Raw genomic sequence first — 24,101 nt, 5'->3', positions numbered from 1 at the left:
AGCTGTTTAATACTATATTATACTTCACAATGTGAATGAGCTGATTAATACTGTATTATACTTCACAAAGTGAATGAGCTGTTTAATACTGTATTATACTTCACAATGTGAATGAGCTGATTAATACTGTATTATACTTCACAATGTGAATGAGCTGTTTAATACTATAGTATACTTCACAAAGTGAATGAGCTTTTTAATACTATATTATACTTCACAAAGTGAATGAGCTGTTTAATACTATATTATACTTCACAAAGTGAATGAGCACTGATTTTACTGTTTTACTGTATTTTACTTCTCACAAAGTTATTCTGCTTTGTATTTCACAAAGTGAACGAGCACTGATTTATTCTGCATTCTTTTGCACAAAGTGAATGGGCACCGATTTAAAGTGCTTTAATAAAGTAAATAAATAACTTGTTGGTAATTAGACACACTCATCAAAAGGTGCACTTGTTATTTTGAATGATATTATTTATTTATTAGCTGTATTCAGATAAGCTCTGGTGTATTAGCAGCAGAGGGAAGGTATTTATGGGGTTAAGGTGTATACAAGGTCATAGGGACTATAAGGCACAGAGCTGGTTGGGAGCAGGTGGAGATTATCCAACTGCTACCAGTGATCATAAATTCTACTGATACAAGAGTAATCTTTTATGACAAAGCACTCCCCCTGGTGGTTGTACAGTGGAACTGCTCTTTGTCTTATGAATATCTTTCATAAGTTTGCTTCAGAATCTATGACATGTTAAAGCCCTTGTTTTAGTGGCTCTTATAGTTCTTTATACACTGCAGAGAACGCTCTAGAAATTTCATCTATCTCCAGATCCTCATCTTTTACATCAGTTACCTTAAAGTCTCTCCCCCCCCCTCTCTGTCTCTCTCTCTCTCTCTCTCTCTCTGTCTCTCTCTCTCTCTGTGTGTCTCTCTCTCTCTCTCTCTCTCTCTCTGTCTCTCTCTCTGTCTCTCTCTGTCTCTCTCTCTCTCTCTCTCTCTCTCTCTCTCTCTCTCTCTCTCTCTCTCTCTCTGTTGACAACCTGTTTAAATACAGTTATGGCGTATGTGCACTGCTATCACTTGGTGTTGGCACTAATGGATATGTAGATGTCAGAGTGATTACAGATGTGTCTTATTATTGGTCTTATTTTGGCACCAATATATTTTACCTGGTTTGTCAGTGACAGACACTTCTGACCTTTTTTAGAAAACTCAGATACCACAGATGCAAACTAAAATTAATAAAAGAGTGTTTACAGGGAAAAGAGGTTTAACATTGAATTAGATATATTAATAACAGAAAACATAAGGGAGTATAGAGATTCTGTGTCCTCCCAGTGTAACACTTTGGCCCGTGTGCCGAAGGTCATGGAACAGGACGCACAGACTCTCTTGATGTGGACAAACATTTATTTACATAAAACATAAAGACTACAGTGGCACTACCATATAACACAAACAGTGAACACAGAGACACTTAACACTAATGATTTTTAACATTAACACAAGCTAGACAAACATGGTTACGAATGTTACATTTAGACATTAACTCACAAACAACACGCTACATCAACAATGACCAACAACACTGCACACACTGACGTGGGTTTAAATACACAAAGACAAACAAGGTGCTTATGTGTGTAGGTGTGGTTTCAAACAAAGATCCTCCCACTGCATGAGGAGGGCCAAACCACGTGACTCGTAACAGGCGAGCGTTCCGTTACAGAACCTCCTCCCAATGGGCGTGGCTACCGATGTGTCCTTCCAGTGAACGCGAGCCTCAGGACGCCGTGTACACGTACACAGAAACACACAGCACAGCAGTGCCCGGTGCCCACCCAGTACCAGGCGGGCCAGGTGCCGCCAACAAGGGAGACGTTGTGGCGAGAGGGACAAACGCAGCTTCCCTGCCTCTCTCAGGGCAGTCCGGGACACTCCCAACAACGTTGCGCCTGTAGACGTACCAAAGGCGCAAACACAAACAAACAATAGCGCCCACATACAGACATATAAGGCACTACGACGTGGTGCTTGCCGTCTGCGCAGGCGCCTTGAACGGGTCTGTGGCCTCAATGGACACGCGGGGGTGCATGTCCGCCCCGTTCCAGACGTGCTACCTCCCCCAACGGTCCTCCTCTCGCCTGCCGCTCTAGGATCGTCCCAGAGGCGGGTTGCCTCCGGGGCTTTGGGCAGACCCCTCCAGTCTCGCTGGCGAGTCTGATGAAGGGAAGAAACTCTGGCTTCAGCTCTGCCCACTGGAGATCCTGATGAGTCCACCCAACCGCCCTCTTTCTGGTTGTTGTGGTGCCCTTCGGTCCTCCTCGGCCCAGGCTCAATAGCCCTAGGCCCACCCAAGAAATTCCTGGGGATTTTCCCCTCCACTTCCGGAGTGGACACTGACGCCAGTCACAGCCCTCTCCCCAATCTCCTTGGATCCAGGCAGCAGGAAGTCCGTCTTTAGCCGAAGGAGATGGCGTCCTGTGGTGGTTGGTCATTCTGTAACGCGTCGGCCCGAGTGCTGAAGGGCATGGAGCAGGACGCACAGACTCTCTCGACGTGGACGAACATTTATTTACATAAAACATAAAGACTACAGTGGCACTCCCGTGTAACACAAACAGTGAACATAGAGACACTTAACACTAATGATTTTTAACATTAACACAAGCTAGACAAACATGGTTATGAATGTTACATTTAGACATTAACTCACGCCCATCCTGCTAGGAAGTCCGTCATTTGCCGAGGGAGTAAGCGTCCTTTGGTGGTTGGTCATTCTGTAACGTTGCTGCTGGCCCGAGTGCCGCAGGGTGCGGGGCAGGACGCACAGACTCCCTTGACTTTGTGAAACATTTATTAATGTTAAACATGAACAACACAAGTGGCACTCACATACAACTGTAACAGTGAACATTATTAAACATGTAACACTAACGATCTACACATAATACGACAACAGTGAAAACAAATACAGATGTTACTTGCTACAGGTTTTTTTACACAAGAGACTCAAGAGACTAAGGTAGCGACAATGACCAACAACGGTGCACACAGTGACAGGGGTTTAAATACACCGATTTACACACCAAAAGATTTCAGTGGTCCATACAATCCCAAACCAGAGAAGCAAACAACTGGAGGATAACATCAGAAAAAGTGTCTGATGTTTTATTCTACCAGGGAAGCTGCATCATCCCGAGGAACTTAGTGGACCCTACCGGTAGGACAACCTAGAACAGATGTCAGCTGAGCAGTGTGACAACCATTAGCATTGCTCACAGGAGGGCTTTTTGTCTTCTGCTAGCAAAGCATTACTGAGGGAGAAAACAGGAGGACTTTCTATTTTCCTTCACTCTGCTCTAAAAAATAAAGAGGGTGTTACAATCAAGCCAACGCAGGAGGGCAGCTCGACAGCGCACCAGTATACCCCCAAGCTGAAGACCAAAATGGCAGGTCGGTGAGGGAGGCGAAGTGGCGCTACGGGAGGAAACTAGAGACACAGTTCCAGCAGAGTTCCAGCTCTAGATCCCTGTGGCAGGGACTACAGATGATCACAGATTACAAGAGCCGCCCCCCCCCCCCCCCCCCCTCCGGACTATTGAGTGCGGATGAGTCTCTGCCGAAGGAGCTAAACACAATCTTCATTCGCTTCAAGGCTACATCTAGTAGCGCTAATGCTAACAGCGCTAGTGCTAATGACTCTAATGGTGCTATCGGTGCAGCCAATGGTGCATGCGCAGAGTCCACCATAGGCCAGCGCCCTCTCATCATCACAGAGAGTGACGTGAGAAGATTTTCCAAAAGAGTGAATACCAGGAAGGCGGTGGGACCAGACGGCATCTGCCGTAGAGTCCTCAAAGCCTGCACAGACAAGCTAGCCCTGGTATTCACCGACATCTTCAACCTCTCCCTGACACTCGGTATCGTCCCATCTGGCTTCAAGCAATCTCTGTCCACAAGAAACCTCGACCTTCCAGCCTCAATGACTTCCACCTTGTTGCCCTCACATAGGTCGTGATGAAGTGCTTCGAAAAGCTAGTAAGAGACTTCATCACCTCTTCACTGCCAGCCTCCATGGACCCACTGCAATTTGCATACAGCCACAACCGCTCCACTAATGACGCAATTGCACATCTGCTTCACACCACACTGACCTACCTAGACAAAGGGAGGGGTAACTGTTTGTCGACTACAGTTCAGCATTTAACACTATCATCCTCTTCAAATTCACTACTAAGTTGGAGGATCTAGGACTGCATCCATCCCTGTGCGACTGGATCTACAACTTCCTAACAAACAGATCACAATCAGTACAGGTGGGCAACTGCGTCTCATCCACCCTCACCCTCAGCACTGGAGCTTCTCTGGGTTGTACCCAGGGTTGTACCCTGCTCTATTCACTGTACACCTATGACTGCATGGCCACTTCCAGCTCTACCATCATTGTCAAGTTCACTGACGATACCATCGTCATGGGCCTGGTCCCGGACAATGACGAGAGGGCCTACCTGGAGGAGATTAAACACCTGGAGAACTGGTGCCAGGAAAATAATCTCCTCCTAAATGTCAGCAAGATAAAGGAGCTGATTGTGGACTGCAGCAAGAAGCAGAAGCGGCACTACCAACCTGTGAGAATCAACGGGACCATCTATTACAAGTGGTGCCTCTTCTCTCTGTTGAGGTCAGGGAAGTGCTTTCGCTCCCTGAAGACCAACACAGAGAGACTGAAGAGGAGCTTCTTCCCACAGGCCATTCAGGCCCTGAATCAGGGCAACTGATGATCTGTGGGGACCACTCTGTGTACTGTGTAGGATGTCAATAACATCATAAAAAGACTCCAATAACTATAACCTGTAAATTGTAAGAAAAACTGTAAATTGTACATTGTCTATATATATATATATATATATATATATATAGTACATTGTGTATATATACGTGTTATACAAATATCGTAATCCCTGTATCTCTCCTCAGCTCGGACAGAACAGTCACAAAGGCATTTCACTGCAAGTTAGACCATGTATGATTATGTACATGACAAATAAACTTTGAAACTATTTTATCCACCTTCCCACATTAGGAAACATTATGAGTAGCTAAGAAAGTGATTTTATAAATGTAGTGGATTTGACAGAAAAAAAGGAGGAAGCTTTGAATTTACAAAAATAAAGACTTTTCTATATATGCTTCTACATATGTTTCTACATATGCTTAGGACACATTTTCTTTAGGTGCATAAGACCCAAGATATGTTTAATTAAGCTGAAGAACACGTTTAGTTTAGATTTTCATTGTGTGCGATAAAGGAGCTAGAAAGCTTCCCCCAACAGATGATGACGACACAAAATGTAGTCTCGCGCCGAAGCCTTCAGTGCGCATGTGGGACGTGCACCGGATGTTACGACACCAAAACTGGGTTTACCGCACGCGAGTGTTTACCACAAGTGAGGATTTCCTGTGTACAGGTGTTTACCACACAGGTATTTAACTAAAGAGTCACAGCTGGATCACACCTCAGCTTGTGTGGGTTGATCTGCTTTGATCCACCAGACGGTGAGCAGCTGATATGTTTACAAACAAAACGTTGGTTTGGGACTCGGTCCGCTGACCTGAGGTCGGGCCTGTATGTTATGTAGAAGCTAGCTTACTATCTAAGTAATGAAATGGAATTACAACAGTTACGATTTATCTTTATTTTGTGTAAATACATTTGTTAGTTTGTTGAATGTCCGCTAACTCTCAGAAATGTTCTCATTCCGTGTCCGTGCTTGTTAGCTAGCTCTCCTAGCTTCGCTAACGTCTGTAGCTACAACGCTAGCTAGGTTAACTGGAAATGTAGCCTATCGTAGTATGACGGTTATTTCTACATGGGATCATCAGTTCCGGAATTATGTTTAGATCCGTGTGGCTTGTTGCATATGAAAGATAAATGCTTTAATCCGTATTCACCTTGTAGCGCTAATTCTGCTAAGTTAGCAACAGTTATCGGGCCTACACTGGCTCTCCTTCCATAACACAACATCAACAGACACGAAGAGGAGTGTTTGTACTCTTATAGACGTTAATCTAAGAAGTGTGAGGCCTTCTGCAGTAATGTTGCAGAAGGCCACTGCCAACCTTAACTCTCAAATTGTATTCAATCATAATTGTAAGTCATCACGTGGAGTGTATTAATCTATAACTAATAGACGTCCTGAAAAACCGCTTATTAGAGCTGCTGCAGCTAACAGCGCTACTTTGACTACAACAAAAGGTGAATTACCGCCCTCTGCTGTCTGGGAAGGAGAAGTGGTTTTACTGTAGGTAGCCTGATTCAACGTTTGCTAAATGTATTTTTTCTTAGCGTTCTAGATTAAAAAAAAAAAAAAACTGAATTGAATGATAAATGAAATAAAATGTAAAAAGGGAACCACAAATTATTCTGGGTCTAATCAACTGCAAATATGCTAAAATAATAGGAGCTAATCTGCTGTATGATGTATAGTTTTACAATAACCAGAATTTATTTGTGATTCCCTTTAGTTTACAAAACCATGGCCACAATCTATACTTAATTAATGACTTAAATTAACAAAGTTATTAATTGATTTGAAGTGTTCTTAGAGTGCACAGGTACAGAAAATAATATAATCACTTATACAATTATGCATTAAGCTCTTTGAGCAGTGCTGGACTGCTCTTATGTTGTGTACCTTCATAACTCACAGATACGTGCAGAAGCCCTGTGTGTGTGTGTTTTTAACTTCACATTGTACACCTCTGCTTACTGTGTTCTGATTCGGTAGTGTTTGTTCATTGTATTCTGATTCAGTTCCATTCATTCCTGTCCTGCATTCTCTTTTATCATCCTGTAGCAGATGTTTCCCTAAGCCTTCACCCTGTTTCTGAACAGCTCTTTAAAGTAATCAGCAGGACCTTCTTCAGTCAGACTCTGAAAGCTGTTTGATTTTAAAGGTTCTGTTGAACGCTAAAGGTCTTAACTTTGCATAACAAAGATTTGACAAAGATGATTTCTTTTAAAGCCCATTTTTAGAAATAAATAGTTTTTAAAGGTCATCATAATAACTGTGCTTTCACAAAATTAGTTTCAGTCTCAGTATGTAAGTAGAAGTAAGACATGACCCTGAGTGTCAGTAAACAGCAGTGAAAATATGACATGACCCTGAGTGTCAGTAAATCACAATGGAAATATGACATGACCCTGAGTCTCAGTAAACAACAGAAGACACAACCCTGTTGGTAAGAAATTCATTATTCTCCCACAAGATGGTGCTAGAATCTCTTCTTCTCGAGCAAGACTATTTGATTATAATCCTAGCTAGATGTACAAAAGGAGGGTGTTTGTTCGAAAAGCTTGACAATCCCTGGCTTAGTTTACAGTAAACTCACAGGTGCTCAGAGTAGGCAGGCTATATAGGACTGATGTATGTTTAGGGTTAGTGAGTGGAACTGGTGTAGGAGTAGGGTTAGTGAGTGGAACTGGTGTAGGTGTGGGGTTACTGAGTGGAACTGGTGTAGGGTTAGGGTTAATGAGAGGAACTGGTTTAAAGAAACCTGCACAAAAACCTTTAGGCTTGTGGATTTACAGTGTAAAAATCTGAGGTGGTTTAGACCTAAAAGAACATTTCTCTCTGGTGAAAGTGTGCAGAAGACCAGGCTCCTCAGAAACTCCTAGAATGACCTTCATATTCACTTTTGTTTGTCTGTTCCCACAGACCAGAGGCATGATGATCTGTCATTATCCATTAAGACAGGGAGAGCAATGTGAAGTTGCTCCAAAAATTACTTAAAAGCCATCTTGTGGTGGATCTCTGTAACAGCACACATTTTACAATGAGGGAGTTACTTTCTCTATCTGTTCTTTGTGTTTCAGTGTAGCAGAGACAGTAGGAAGCCCCTGGACTTTCACAAGGGGAAATCCAGCATAATTAATGAGTGTAAAAATAAACACATTTTAAATATTGGCATGTGCAGTCATTTATTATTCTGGACCCGGTTTCCTGAATGCATCAGAGCAAGTATCACACTGAATGCTCCTCTCTCATATAAGATGATTTTAAGACTACGCTGCTTTTGGAAAATTGGGCCCTGGTGTGAAGAATTTAAAAACACTTCTGTTCAAAGAACCATGAAAGTTAGTCAAGTACACCCAGTTACTTACACTCCTCCCAGCACAGAATGATTTAGTCAAACTCCCATTGGCTACTGCTATTCCAAAATCCTACTGATCATCATAAACCTACATTGTTAAAGAGTATTATGAATGGGTATTGTGAACAGAATGGGTGTTTTATGTAGGCTAAATGTCAGTGTTGCCATAGGAGCAGTTTAGGACTAAACTAAATGATTGGAACAGCTAACTCACCAGTCACATTAAATAATTTCAACAAAAATAAGATCCTATCACATCGCTTTCAAAGCTAAAGCTTTTATTTACCAATGAAAGGTAAAGTGTGATATGGAGGATTAGATTTGGTGAAGAAAAAACCTAAATAAAGACAAAGAGAAAGTGAGTCATAGAACGTGTTAGTAGTAGTAATGTTCTCAGAGTAATATCCCCAGTTCTATCATCTGGCCCAGGCATCCCTGACATGACACAGAAGCACATGTAGGGCATGATAAAGATGGATAGGTGGTTACCCATGAGACACTGTTTACCCATGAGACACTGTTCACCCATATGAGACGCTGTTCACCCATATGAGACGTTGTTCACCCATATGAGACGCTGTTCACCCATATGAGACACTGTTTACCCATGAGACACTGTTCACCCATATGAGACGCTGTTCACCCATATGAGACGCTGTTCACCCATATGAGACGCTGTTCACCCATATGAGACGCTATTCACCCATATGAGACGCTGTTTACCCATATGAGACGCTGCCTACACATACACAGAATTTAATTTTATGGTTTGTCCTGCACTACTGCTACGATTAACTGCTACACTCACCCTTCTGCCCCCAGACATGAGTTGTACTACATGCTGTGGTGTTACTATATGCTGTAAGTTTCTACATGCTGTCTTACATTAGGGTCATTGTTTACCTGTCGGTCACCACAAAGGTAACACTACACACAAACACCTACACACCTTCCTCCGGTCATTAAACACAGAGCCTCAGAATGTCATGTATGTGAGGATGGGGGTATAACTACACCTTGAACATTAGACATGTATGTGAGGGTGGGGCTATAACTACACCCTGCAGTAGGACTCTGTACCTCTGTAATACAGCAGTAGTGACGTGTCTGGGGTAAACATGAACTCTGCTGAGCAGATGCAGACAGGATTTGATAACTGTCACTTTGATATAATTCTAGCTTTGTTTCTTTAACTCTTTTAAACATACACATTACACTTCAGATCTTGTAGATGAAAATTATATAGCTTCTGTTGATAATAATTTTTAAATTTTCTTTATTGTCTGCATTTTACTGGTGCAGACTGTTTCTCCTCAATCTTCATGGTAACCCAATGTGCCCAAATGGTTTGAATCCCAAACTGAAACTGATCAAATTAAAGTGAGACTCTGAGTTTCAGGATGGCTGTTGAATTTCATAAAATAAAATCACTGTCCCAAGACTTAAAGATAGATATAGAAGATTTATTTAAACTTTGTTCAATATGTTTCATTATTTTGAACTATGGAAACATAAAATCCAATTTAAAAAGGCATGATACCATTACTAAGAGTCTCCCCATTAATAGTCTCTACATAGTAAAATAACACAGTCCTGAGCATGATACATTACAGCAATCATAAGAAACAATCAAAATGACAAAGCTATCAGAATTCAAATACAGAGCCTACTAACCTCATTAACCCTTTATACACATATAATCACTGCCAAAAACAGTTCCAAAATCAAAGGTTTAAGCACAGCACTATTAAACTCAAGTTTCCCCTAATATGACAGGTGTGATGAATGCTGGAGAACTACAGAGCTAATGGAAAGGAAATATCTGCAGACATGTAATTTAATTGCTGTTTGACTGATCCCTTCAGGCCTGTTTCATGCTTTTCCTCTGTATTCTTCCACCATCTTTCCCTTCATCATTCCTAAATACATACAAGCACACCATGATGTAATGGTAGATTAGACACAGTTATCTTACACAGACAGAGCTGGTGGCTAAACTGCTGACTACACAGACATCTTGTGGGATCTGACACCTCACAGTGTAAACAGAGACTTACTCTCCTCTCAGTATTTAGGTGGTTGGCCTTCGTGTGAGCTGGTGGACGATGATTCTCCATCAGACCCTGTAAAACAGGCGTACCTGCAACAGGCTTGAAGTCTGAAAGACAAATAACAAATATGAAATTAATATACAAACAATGTACAGTATATGGTCTATTTATGTTAGTGAATTAACATATCAAAGGTAAACTTGAGTGTACTAAACTGACTGAACCATCCAAAGACACTTAGTATCAGATTAGTAATCAATAAACCAATCCCCATTGAAGCTGTTCATTTGGACTTCCCATTTGTCTCCTGTATCCCTTACCATTCTTCTTCTTCCTCCAGATGAAGAAAACAACACAGCCAATGAGGACCAGGAGAAGGACAGCTACAATTGCACCAGCAATGACATCAATCGACACTCCTGAAAAGCCATGGTGTTACACCACAGTTAATCCTCCAACTGTTGCGTCATCAAAAATGTAATCATAAACATGCACTGCTTTTGCTATCTGGAAATTTAAAATCATACCTGACTGAAATGGAAGCACAAGATCCTTCTCCAGTCCACCATGCTGAACCACACAGGAGTACTTATTCTTGTTCAGATCCTCAGGTGAGACTGTCAGAATGCTTCTCTTCTGGAAGGTTCCATCCTGGTTGGGTAACGTTTCTGTGAGCTCCACGTTCTCATGCAGGTCCTCTCCATTCTTCTTCCAGGAGATCATCACTCGTCTGGGGAAGAAACCTGTAGCGTGACACACCACTGGAGAAGAGGAGTCCTTCTGGAACAGGGTCACCTCAGGAGGGTCTGAGAGATACAGAGAGAGAGCAATCGGGAGAAAGTGAGAGGTAAAGATTATTCATATTGGAGTGAGAACACTGTGAGCACACTGATGACATATAGAATGTGTAGCTATAAATCTGAACAGCAGGTTTACAGTGATGAGGGGGAATGCAGTGTGTCTCAGCAGCAGGTTTACAGTGATGAGGGGGAATGCAGTGTGTCTCAGCAGCAGGTTTACGGTGATGAGGGGGAAAGCAGTGTGTCTGAACAGCAGGTGCAGTGACATTAACAGAGCAGATCACACACTCTACCTTTCCCTTCCAGAGTGTCTCTGCCATAAGCCACATACTTCTGTAACCACTCGATACAGGTGTTCTCCAGGTAGGCCTTAATCTGGGCAGCCGCAGCTCCTCGCTCAGTAATGTCCAACTTGTGTTTGGTAATAACAGCTTTATCATTAGCTGCAGTCCAGGTGAGGGTGTTCAGGTCCAGACTGATGAAGTCTTCTCCATCATAGCTGTACTGTTCGTATCCTCTCTTGGTTCCATCATCATGCAGCTCACAGCCGTACATCAACTGCACAGTGTGAACCCCTGCAGAGACACAAACATGATGACATCACACGGACTGCTGTCAAAAAGTGAGGTTAGCTGTCATGGAGCATCACTGATGAGCACCTCCACCTTCTACAATAAATTCAGATCAGATCATCATATTTTACTCATTATTTTATCCCATCAGTAGTGAAATATTTAGATTTACTTGTTTTGCTTTAGAGACATTACCATTATATTGTTCCTCAAAGGCCTGTGTATTGTTTTGTCATCATATTCGAGATGTCGGTCTTATCTACACTATGGGCACATCTCACAACTCTAATTGCTGCCTCCTCAATTACTCTGTCCTACATCCTCCAAACCATGACCCATAAATCAGTGATACTCCACCATCATTTAGGACGCTTCAAAAAATATAAGTACATATAAATACATATAGGTACAGAATTTAAAAAAGAAAAAGAAAAAATAGCATTTTACTATTTGTGCTAAGAATAATCCCATTTAGAAGTATTTTTTACTTCCAAATGGGACTATTCTTAAATTTTTCAAGTGTCCTGACTATGACAGTATCAATAAAGTGCAAAACTGTATTTCCCAGCCACACTAGTCTGACTACTGACTATACATCCAAATTGACAGAGATCTTTTTTTTTTTTGACACTCTGTTGGCTTTGATGATGTCTCAGTGTCTCAACAGGTTTTAAAACAAGAACAATCTTTAAGCCATTTCCACTTCAACTGTTTTTTCTTGTTTTTGAATTATGTAGATCATAACATTCCATGGCAAAACCTCTTCTCCCTGAAACACTAGTTTGAGTGAAGTTTCTATATTGCCAAAATTCATACTTTTTATCTGTGTTTTAATAATGTATAGTCAACTCATAATTGCTGCCTATTTAGCATTAGATTGACTAACAGATTTTATAAGCAAAATACTAAAAATGCAATTAACTAATCAAGGAACTAATCAGCAGAGGTAACAGCGCATTGACATTCTTCATCTTGCTTAACTTTACATTGTTTGTTAATTTGACTTTTTCCTTTTCTGTCTTTCTTATTTGTACAACCATTTACAGGTTTTCCCATGCTGGCTTTTATTTTGGAAAAGTCACAATGTCAAGAACAGTCTCCTACACGAACCATTTTAATCAAGTTAGTAGGAATATAATTAGATTCATCCTTGTATTTCCTTATTTCCGTTATTCTCATTGTTTTACCTCATTAATGATGGGGAAGGCGGTGTTTCTATGTCAAAAACTGTTACAGTGTTCTTAATTCTATATCATACAGATATATTTTATAAAGAAATCCTAAGCTGATCTTTTACTATTTTGATCATTAACTACATCACCAATAGACTCTACAGTTCTACACACTCCTTTAGCCAAATCGGTGCAATAGTTTTTGTGTTGATCAACAGACTCTATAGATGAGTGGAAGGATTAAGTTTCGGGGAAGTTAGCAAGAACTTTTAAAACTGATTACGGCAGTTCTAAACAGACTTGCTGAAGTCATGCAATTATATTTCTGAATCCAACTATAAGAACACAGCAGGCATTACAACTCAGAACTGGTCATATATCAGTATAGTCGATACACTGATAACCCCAGCTACCTTTACATAAGGTGGGCTATTAGGAAATGCCAGTAGACTTGTTTATGCAATCTGTGTAGTCCAATTAGCAAATAAACAAACTAGGTTTCTGCATAAGATGGATAAGGAGCCTAAATCTGTTCATTTTAACATCTATACACTGAGAGCACTTTGTGCTGTCGATAAGAAGGTGGCGGAGGGTTGCCAAAAAGGTGTCAGGAATCCTTCATATTTTATTTTACAGGGATAATCACCTTGACTACAGCCAGAGAATGTGAGCGGCGTGGAGTGAAAGCAGAATGGGAACAGAGTGATGCAGTTTGACCAAAACATAGAGCGCTGGTGGTTTTCTCTCGCACCAAGATCACTTTAGTATCTCTACAGCGAAACACACAACATCATGCCATATTTAAATCACACCGTACGAGCTTACAAGCTTGGAGTACTCTGGGTGTTTTCACATAGATCAAAAATAGAATTCCCTAACTAAAAATCTTAACAGTGAACACAGGTGTGGTGATGTCATCACTACCATGAAGGATTCACAGAATGAGGAAAACACAATGGAGTGAAGGGACTGCAGCACGCTCTGAGCGAAGAGTGGGAATATGTAAAGTTGGAGCAGGGTTGGAGCAGCGTGATTACAGAAGCTTTTAGCGAGGAGTGGAATTTTCTGCCACTCCATTTCACTCACATACTCTGATGGCATCACACCCACATGCAGTGGACTCTTGGTATCTCTCACTGCAAGAGCTGCTGGCTAAATGTGTCACAGTGAAGGGGAGACCAAGTGTGAGAACTGCTCCTGCTCCTAGTGTGCCCTCTGCTGGGTCTGACAGGTACTGCATGTGCGAGGACTGCTCTGCTCCTAGTGTGTCCAGTCCAGGTGCAGTCAGGGTGTGGAAGCCCAGGGGAGCAGCAGAAGGAAAGAGCAGGACACATACTTGGTCTCCTCTTCACTACTGGCCCAAACTTTCTCCATTTGAACAATGTGAGTCTGACTGAGGAGCAGTGGGGCCTTTGGAACTCTTTCTAAAACACTGGCAGTCATTAACAGCTTCTCTCTGGAGGTCTTCAGGAGGTTTTATGCATCACTACAGTTTACCAAAGTAACTGATATCAAGACTGCAGGCTTACACTAAGCATATAACTGTAGTGTTTTATGATTGTAGGTCCTCAGTTACATGACTGTGAAGGCCCTCAGTACTGTTGTACTGTACTGAGAGGTGATCATCAGTGAGACTATCTGTGTCTCAATATCAATCTGGGACAGTAAACTCTACACATGACAGGACGTTTCTATGAGAGGGGACAGGACGATCTACATGTGACAGGACTTTTCTATGAGGGGGACAGGACATTTCTATAAGAGGGGGCAGGACGCTCTACATGTGACAGGATGCTCTAGATGTGGCAGGACTTTTCTATGAGGGGGACAGGATGTTTCTATAAGAGGGGGCAGGACGCTCTACATGCAGGACGTTGCTAGAACAGAAGAGAGCAGTGGGTGTTTATGGTACTGAGTTACCTGCTGCTCTGATGAGTTTAATCACAAACTGAGCTCAGTCCTTGAGCTTTTCAAACAGTTCACAAGAGAAATGCTGAGAATCAGAAGAAATCAAAAGGTGATTCCTTCAGTTAACGCAGTAAAAAGACTGCTGCCTAAGTGCTCGCTCGGAGTTTGGAGTTAAAACCAGCAGAAGCGCAGTGAGAGACTTTAACCCCACATTTCAGTGATAGTCTCACAGAACTGGAATCATAATGTAACCCTCTCTCTCTCTCTCTCTCTCTCTCTCTCTCTCTCTCTCTCTCTCTCAAATTCTCTCTAGCTTGCAACAGGCAATGGTTTCTTCAAAAAACAAACCAGTAATCAATTCAAACAGCTGTTTCTTAATGCCGCTGATAAGTTACAGGCAGTGTTGTCCCCTTCATTCCACGATCCAATTTAGTTTACAAAAAACAAAACTTGGGATGAATTCTTACCTTTATACATTTTCCAAACTAATACTTTCAAAGAAATCAAGTACAGAAACAGCCCTTTTGAGGGAGTGAATAGAGTACATGAACGCAGCCGATACCGCAAACCCCACATCCATCTTAGCTAGTTAGATTACAGACTTAAAGTTACGGGCTCACAAGAATAAATAAAAAAAAATATTATTAAAGCTCACCAAACAAATGACACAGGGGCTATCACATATCTAATCTGTGAGACACGGCTGGACACCTAAATTTTCTAAGGATCTGCATGAATTATTCACAATGACCAAAGCAGAAACTGATCAGAGCGACCAGCAGTGTGATCAATGAACAGAAGAACAGAATCACATGTGATGAGGCAAAGAATGAATGTTAGATTTGTCTATAATGTTAGTTATCAACTACATTTTATAAATGTGTATATCGGCCTCTGCATATATGTGCGTGTAGAATATCAGATATCAGCACTGGCCCAGAAGTCCCATGTCGATGTATCCATAATTAGATTATCAGACACAACTATAAGGTGGGTTATCCGACTCCTATAAGGTGAGTTATCAGACACTCCTATAAGGTGGGTTCTCACACTACTATAAGGTGGGTTATCAGACACTCCTATAAGGTATAAGGTGGGTTATCAGATACTCCTATAAGGTGGGTTATCAGACACTCCTATAAAGTGCGCTATCAGACACTCCTATAAGGTGGGTTATCAGATACTTCTATAAGGTGGGCTATCACACTAAGGTGGGTTATGAGACACTCCAATAAGGTGGGCTATCACACTACTATAAAGTGGGTTATCAGATACTCCTATAAGGTGGGTTATCAGATACTCCTATAAGGTGGGCTATCACACTAAGGTGGGTTATGAGACACTCCTATAAGGTGGGCTATCACACTACTATAAAGTGGGTTATCAGATACTCCTATAAGGTGGGTTATCACACTCCTATTAGGTGGATTATCAGACACTCCTATAAAGTGGGTTATCAGATACGCTTATAGAGTTTCCATGTTTTGTGCTACTTGTGCAGTAGTTTATAAATCAGCATAAACAGCTGGAGAACTCTAGAACATCTCACTGGTAAGTGAAGAGCACCATTTATAAACATTTACTATGTTATGTAAACATGAGTTTACAAACAGTAGAAAACATACATGTTTACAAACAACAATGAAGACCAGTAACAAGGTTCGTAGAGTAACATCAACTAGAAATGACTGATGAGAGGAGAGCAGACCAATGAGGAGACGTGAGCATTTATCAGTGTGTGTGCCTAAGAGACGAGGAGATGTGAGCGTTTATCAGTGTGTGCCAGAGACAAGGAGAAGTGAGCGTTTATCAGTGTGTGTGCGCCATGAGCCCGTTTTATACCAGCATCTGTGCGGCATACGTGGACAGTCGCAGTCGCCCCAACACACTCGCTGTTTCCACCGGACGTGATTAGTGTGGTTTGGCTAAGGCATGGAGGTCGTTGTTCACATTCTGTTTTCACATAATGGGTCGTTTAAAATGTCTTTACTTTTACCTCAGAATTAAACCTAACATAGACAACATTTGAGTGTAGAAGAGGTCAACAGTACAGGTCACTGTGCCGTGACCACTGCTAGACTTCTTCTTACACTACGTAACTAGAGCGTCTTCCATTACTGTTCTCTGATTAATAAACATGAGCGCCTGTGACTTGTTTGGGTCTCTCCTCCAGAGCAGCTGCTCATCCAGAGCGTCTGAGAAGGCGACTCCACAGAGCAGCTGATCTCTCCCACCGCTGCACTACGAGCCTCACTGTCAGTGAACTTGCTTCAGTTTAGTTCTGTTGCCTGGTTTTACCACCTGACGCTGGAACCTTTGGTTTGTGTTTGTGTTCTGGAGAATAAAGACTCTCCTCAACGACATTCACATCACACTCCCTCCCTGATACCATCACTCTCCTCAACCACACTCACGTCACACTCCCCCTCCGACACCATCACACTCCTCAACCACACTCACATCACACTGCCTTCCCAACACCATCACACTCCTTAGACACAAGGAGCCTCCACCGCCTTGTTCACGAGTTGGGACTGGATGAAGATCGTCATTAAAACTACTTTAGGATGTGTAGGACACTGAGTGATTCCACTGGGAACTGAACAAGTGTAGCCCACTACTGCTGAACAAAGTTTAGACTAAAGCTGCCTATCTTCTGTTTTGACTAGGGGCCTCCATTGTATGGTACAGCAGGGATCCTTCATTCTGTTGTTTCCAGGGAGGAGCTGCGGGTTTGCTGTGCAGCAGATGGAGAAATAAACTCCAAGTGTGTTTTTCTGCTTGCTGTGATCATTACTGCAGCTGTTGGAAGCGGCTACGCTGATCAATACGTGTTGCTAACGGTTATCGTGTCTGGTGTTAAATGGGCTTTAGGGATTGTTCATGTGATGGATTTTGAAAGCAAGGTGTGCCACATCACGGTGCCAAGTAGGTAAACACTAGTGAGAGTACGGCAAGACAACACTGAGAGAAAGTCAAACAGAACAAGACGGCTGATAAACATCTCGAAAACTAAACGGACGGAGTTCTTTGTTTCGAGTGCTGTACAGCGTTTCCTCCATGCTGGATGAGTAGAGGGAAATACAGTGAACATAGTGGGGGGACGGGGACATGTCCCCTTCAAAGTTTGGAGGACGGTAAAATGTACGCCCAAACTTCTTGCTCACAGCATCCTTGTGATTTTGTTTTTAAACAGTGTGATTTCTCCTGGCTCTTAGATTTGGCCAGAATTATTATTTATTTAAAAGTCTTGTTATTTTTATAAAATGATGGTTGTGTACTGTGGAGGGAGGTACTGGGAGCCCATCCACTAATCACAGAGTTACTACAGATTCATGGAGGAGCATAAACGCTCAGCTCTCAGATAAAAAGATGGTGTCTAGTGGGATTAGTGCGCTGTGGAAATAAAGCACGTTGACTCATAGAAGTGTGTACTGGTGTGTGTCTCTGAGTTTGGTGTTTCTGGCACATCGTTAAGTCCTCGCGCATGTCTGACATGTGGAATGCAGTCTGTGTTCCTTTAGCACACCAGCTCCACTTTTCAAACATTTAAAAGTGAGGTAGACTAAATGTGCTTTCTGCAATAACGTGAGACACTGACAGACCTGACGTCTGAGATTGTTTTTGTCCCAGAGGAGGCACATGTTGACCTTTGTCCTCCCTAACTGACACCTAGGTAACGGAGTAGGAACTGGAACGCAAATGGCAAACCAACACACAGAAACTGCCAAGCACAAACTGTCCTCCTATAATAAAACACCAGTGTTAATAAAAGCAGCTGGTGTTCTGTGACTGGCTCACTGGCCAATTAGATTAGCTGCTGATCCATCTCATTTGCATATCCCATCTTAAGGCTGGCATAACTGTGTTTCCTTTATTTAATAAAGAGCTTTAAATGAACATTAAGCCCCTCCAGCTTTGTCTGTCTGATTCTGTAATACTTTACATATTAACACTTCAACAGTCCTTTGAGTTTCCCATAATTATATTTGACTGTATTAACAACTTATACTTCACTCAGTATTAGCTATGTCCAGCCAACATACTTCTTAACTACACCAACAGGTTATATGTTACTGAAATAACTATGTAATATATGTAAAGTTAATTAATATTGTATGAATTGTTTGTTAATAGCTGATTCACTAATGTTATCAGTCACCCTCTCAGTATAGCGTGTACTGTAAAAAAAGGTCTAGTAATTAGCCAAGCATTCAGGCATGAAAGGAGAATTTCAGAAAACATAACAGTAGGCAAGTCTGAAAGAATCCTCCCTAATCAGTTTAGCAATTTAAACATGAAAATGAAACATTCTGGTTTCACATGAGATTACACTACTCATACATACATGTTGTGTAATTTGCTCATTGTCATTTATGTAAACAATCATAAACTGGAATATATAATTGTTTTCTTTTCTCTATGTCTTGCCCTGCCTGCTTGGTGCTGTGATGCCACACCACTCTCTACCTCATTAGACCCATACCAGTATCTAATTAGACCAATACCAGTACCTCATTAGACCCATACCAGTACCTCATTAGACCAATACCAGGACCTCATTAGGCCATATCTCTTCTTAGTCTAATACCAAAAATGTAAAATATTGTGTGTGAGAGATTGCTGTTTATACTGTGTGTTGCAGACTGTGTGCAGGTTTACACATAAAATTGCAGATTCGATATTATCCACCAGGTGGCAGCATTTCAGAGTCTAGGGTTTCACTGTCTGGCTTTTTCCACTCTATGATCAGCACTTCAGCACTAGCTAAGTTTTTATATTTGGAAATCTGTAATACTGAAACACATTTAGGTTTGCTTTAGTTAGTCTTTTCTAAATTATGTTACTGTTTTTCACTTATATTGCTTAAAGCCAAACTACCTGAAATACAAAAGTGATACACTGCTAATGCCACAGGTATTTAATACACAAAAGGTTAATGTAAAAATATGTAATCATCTATTCAAAATATTTGATCTTTTTGGAACACATCTAAACATTTATAATAATCTGCATTTAACCATACAAATGGATATTAAAGGCTTTTTATAATTAAAAGTATTTTCCTAGTCATGGTGTATTGCTCATGTGTTACACTCCTCACCGTTACACAAGTAATGAATGTTAGGACCTGCTGTGTGGAGTTTAGTCATTCATGTACTGAGTGTGTTCATCCTCACCTTTAGTCTGATTGAAGCGTTCCATTAATGTACCAATGTTGACTTTGAAGCTCTCCTGAGAACCCTTTGAATTCTGTGTGTTTCTGTTCCAGTAGTCTGGATCTTCAGCATCAACCTTCTTTATCCACGCTGTCTTTGGGATCGTTTTCCTGATGTTACTGTCATAATACATAAACTGCTCACCATCCACCAGACCAACAGCAGTGTACTCTGGGAAATTTATTCCTGGTGTGACTGCAGTGTAGAAGTAATGCAGAGAATGGGAACCTGTAAAAGTTTAAAGAATCACGTAAATTAGCATTTTTTGAATGCAAAGGGCTGACAAAAAACCAAAACATCAAATCATGTTAAACTGACATTTTATTTCTTTTCAAATTCTTCTTAATTCTGTTTTACCAACAGTGCTTAATCTTGCAAGTAAATGATAAACCTCCAACATGCAGGCACTTTATCTGATTTACTGACAGCTGTACCTGCCTGCTGAATAAATTAGCATTAATGAGCTACACTCCAGACAATCATTAGTTAATCATTAACGAGCTAAGGAAAACATTCATTTTACACTATAATACAATATGGGGCAAAATATACCAAGATACTGTGAATTACAGACTAAATAGCAATCACAGCTCAAAACTTGTGTCGCAAGACTGCTGACTACTGAATATTGCTGACTCTGCATACTGAGGCTTGTCTACACTAAATAGAGATAAATCCAAAAATTCCATTAAACTTACAGAAATGCAGCAAAGTAAAGATCAGTAAAGTTACTACTTTATCTGAAGTCACAGAAGGCTGCAAAGAGACTCTCAGGTTCACAACAAAGCATTTACCAGCTGCTCTGCTGTGTCAGCGCCTACCAGCAGTTTTTTATTATTGCTGTATTTAGACGTCTCATTACCATGTTCTGTTTTGTTTCTTTATTCCATTATGGAGAACAAAAACACTCTGCACTTGCACTCACATCTCTCTCCCTCCCTGCCGACGTCACATTTGTAATTAAAACACCAACACATTTCAAATAGGAACACACGTATTAAGAGTGCAACAAAACTTGCATGCTGCAATTAAGGTTTCCAAATATTCCAAATATTTAAGCTGTAATGATGGGGATCAGGACAAGCTTTACAGTATTCCATGGGAATTGGAATAAAATGTCTGTTAACATAGCAGTAATGCTGTGAGTATGGACATACATATAGTTTAATCCAAAACATTCTCAGCCTACTGCTGGGGTACAAGGGAACAGAGTAGAGACAGGGATAAAGGACAAATGTGTGGGGTGGGGATGGTGTTGGGAATATCAGGGAATGGGTGGGTTGAGGATGGTGTGAAGGTTGTCAAGAGATGGGTGGGGTATGAAGGTGTAAGGGATGTTGGGGGATGAGTGGGATGAGGACAGTGACCAGTCCTATGACCAGGACAATACAAGACACCCTGAGGCATTATGTGTATGTGAGGAGATGCATATTTACCAGATTCTGCACAGTTACTTCCTTCATCTGCACTTCTTTTACTATGATTGGCCTTAGGACAGCCTGTAAAGATTAAAGAGTATATGTGCTTGAATTGACCATAAATGGTCAGGGTTATACTTACAGGGAGTGAGGTCTAATGCTCATGAGTTAAAGAGTGGAGCAGTTACAAACTTTTGGTTCAGAGAGAATGCAGAAAAAACAACAGAATGAACAGAATGTTGTTTGGTTTCCCATTAAAGTTTAAATAGATCTACAAAGCTGTATGGAGATGAAATTCTGTTCCCACTCCACCCATCCCTGACAGTAACAAAAACAGGTCTCAAACCCAGGTCTTGCAGGTGAAAAACATCTTCTCTTGACACATCTGCTAGTAAAGGGTCACTCTGTCATACTGTTATAACATCACTACAGACCTGGAGGTAAAGGGTCACTCTGTCATACTGTCATACAGTAAAAATGTCCAAAAGTAGTATCGTGGGTACAGGAGGAAGTGTATTTCAAGAATATTGTGTAGTTATTTGATAACAGTTTGATTTGTTTGTTTGATAACATTTCAAAAAGTTTCAATTTAGTGATCCAATTAGACATTTTATGTGAGTTTCTACAGTAAAGGTTATTGAAAGTCATACCATGGGTACATGAGAAAATGTATAATCAAGAATATAGTGGAGTGATCTGATAACAGTTTTATACATCCTAAAATATGATATACAAAATAGTCCAAATAGACATTTAACAGGATTTTGCCATCCCAATACAAATTCCTATAATAAAAATACTTCAATGTCATTCTGTGAATATGTTGGAAAGTTTTTTCCAACAAGATAATGAAGTGAATTGGTAATTTGATTTGTGTTTTTATGGAATTTTAAAATAAACTATACTGAGGTGATGTAATTTGTCTACTGTCTCAGTAAAAAACATTAGGAAATCTTAATCACGTATAGCTAAGTGATCTTTATGTAGCGGATTTAAATGAAAATAAGTAGATTTTTGAATTTCCTACAAATGTATTTTGTGCATTAGGCCTTAGTAAGATGTTTATTAGTTAATCTGTTGAACACATTTCATTTAGAGTCTCAATAAATGCGCGAGAGGTATCCCCCTACGTCATTTCACAAACGGGTTACCGTAATGCACGATGCAGGCGCGCACAGAGCTTTTGTTAAGCGCGGATAGCGTATTATTCCGAACCGGGCAAGCGTAATATTTCAATGAATTGGTGATGGGTTAAAATATTTTTGATCCAATCAACGACAAAAACGCAGCAGAATACAACCATGATCATTTGTTACAATGTAAAAATATGATAATCACTGAACTTGCCTCCAGATGCCCAGTGAATGCTAACGGCGAGAATAAGTAGGGCTCTCTTTAACGTTATTTTCTGGTCCATCCTCTTAGTTAAGACATGATTTCGCCTTTAATTTAAAGTTTAACTCAAGTCACGGAGCAGACACGATGGCCCAAGAGCGAGAGTGTGGTAGTAGGAGGTGTAGCAGGAGTCCCAGTGGGTTTAAGTTCAAATACACAACACCTGTAACTGGAGAACGATAGAACAAGTTAAGCAGCTTCAGAGACAAAACCAACCAAGCAAGGCAGCAAAAACAGAGCAGGACGTCTTGTACACGGTACAGAAAGAAAGTGAAAGATATTGTTCTCGAAGTGAACTTACATTTGAACATCAGGAGTCTTTGCGGAAATTTTATTCAAATATCAGTGTCACAGTAACGCTCAGAAAATGTTGCAGTTGAACCCACGTAACACTTGTAACAGGTGCCAATTTTTTTATAACGTAATAAAAAATTAAAAGTATAAATGCACATTACATTCATAAAGAATTACAATTTTACAATATAGTGAAGTAAAATCTTGAAGAACACTGAAATAGAGAACCATGAAAGTTAAAAGTGTTACACGTGCACACAGTAATTGTTAACACTATATCCACAAGAACTGATTCTGGTCCATTTATTGTTTAATTTACATATGCTTGTCCTAACTTGTGTAATTAATCAGTAAATATAATTTTGGCTTTCACTGGTATGCAGATGAGACACAGCTATAACTGTCCCTAGCACCTGACACTTACAAGTCTATCTGCTCCTTGACAGATAACACAACCAGTGGGTTCCTGCACTCAAAGGAAGAGAGGACAGAGGTCATTATTATAGGAACTGGCACACAGAAATGTTCTGCCAGTAAAACTTGCCAAAACTATTAAGATGATTCATTATTCACTATTCTCTATTAGCACATTTAGAATAAAGGGCAAAAAGTTTTTGGATGGTGTGAATGGTTAATTAGCACCAATATATTTATTCAAAATGTTAGTTAAAAAACATCAGTATATATAAATACTACAGTAACATAAGCTCTAATAATAACTAAGGATGCTGATAAAGATTTTAAACTCAGGTCAGAGTGTAGTTATAAGCAAATATTTATATATTATGAATTTATGAATCATAGTGTCTGAGCACTCATTCAGAACAAGGTGCATAGTGTAGAATATTATGCCCAGTAAAAACTGTTGAGTCAGTTAAGAGCACTGTTCTTAACAGTAAAACCACAATACCATCTGAAAAGAAAAAAATATATAAAAACACTTCAGATAAAGTCTTGTAGACTGAATCATCAAGCAATCAACCTTGTACCTTGTGCACAGTGTCTCACAGCAAGCTTGTGACATTGTGTTTTAATTTTCATGAGTGAACATTTGGTGTCCTCTAGTGCCCTTTTGAAAACAGGTCCATAAAAGCACTGGATTGTCTTTTTCTGTT

At 40.6% G+C, this 24,101-nt stretch overlaps 2 protein-coding genes and 1 long non-coding RNA gene across 4 annotated transcripts in view; 2 read left to right on the top strand and 1 right to left on the bottom strand.

Moving 5' to 3' along the window:
• The window catches only part of LOC118241364 (NACHT, LRR and PYD domains-containing protein 3-like), a 520,672-nt gene that overhangs the window by 22,767 nt on the left and 473,804 nt on the right, over positions 1 to 24,101 (top strand). The gene's annotated exons all lie outside the window — the stretch shown is intronic.
• Positions 9,870 to 22,808, bottom strand: LOC113569366 (class I histocompatibility antigen, Non-RT1.A alpha-1 chain-like). 2 transcript variants are annotated; one of them, XM_035526225.1, is made up of 8 exons: positions 22,645 to 22,808; positions 21,316 to 21,378; positions 19,841 to 20,107; positions 11,302 to 11,583; positions 10,736 to 11,014; positions 10,529 to 10,627; positions 10,215 to 10,315; positions 9,870 to 10,076 (listed from the first exon to the last, which is right to left on the bottom strand). In XM_035526225.1, exons 1-8 carry the CDS (start codon positions 22,712 to 22,714, stop codon positions 10,071 to 10,073), a joined length of 1,167 nt encoding a protein of 388 aa, XP_035382118.1. In that variant the 5' UTR covers positions 22,715 to 22,808; the 3' UTR covers positions 9,870 to 10,070. The 2 variants fall into 2 exon arrangements, with proteins under 2 accessions (XP_035382118.1, XP_035382119.1); XM_035526226.1 differs by lacking the exons at positions 21,316 to 21,378; positions 22,645 to 22,808 and adding an exon at positions 20,198 to 20,296.
• Positions 10,747 to 14,078, top strand: LOC118241404. Its single transcript, XR_004776058.1, has 3 exons — positions 10,747 to 10,819; positions 10,924 to 11,055; positions 13,389 to 14,078. It is a non-coding gene; the product is annotated as an uncharacterized LOC118241404 (long non-coding RNA).

The sequence above is a fragment of the Electrophorus electricus genome, chromosome 5 (genome assembly GCF_013358815.1).
Source record: "Electrophorus electricus isolate fEleEle1 chromosome 5, fEleEle1.pri, whole genome shotgun sequence".
Lineage (NCBI taxonomy): Eukaryota > Metazoa > Chordata > Actinopteri > Gymnotiformes > Gymnotidae > Electrophorus > Electrophorus electricus.
Note: the sequence above shows the minus strand (reverse complement) of the source record. Positions and strands in the feature narration are given on the sequence as shown.

Bases quoted from the DNA above. Each gene is read 5' to 3' on its own strand.
- LOC113569366 (XM_035526225.1), bottom strand. From the start codon at position 22,714: ATGGACCAGAAAATAACGTTAAAGAGAGCCCTACTTATTCTCGCCGTT. The intron at 10,628-10,735 runs GTATGATTTTAA...ATGGCTTTTCAG, and splicing joins TGTGCTTCCATTTCAGTCAG to GAGTGTCGATTGATGTCATT. The intron at 10,316-10,528 runs GTAAGGGATACA...TTTGTCTTTCAG, and splicing joins CTGGAGGAAGAAGAAGAATG to ACTTCAAGCCTGTTGCAGGT.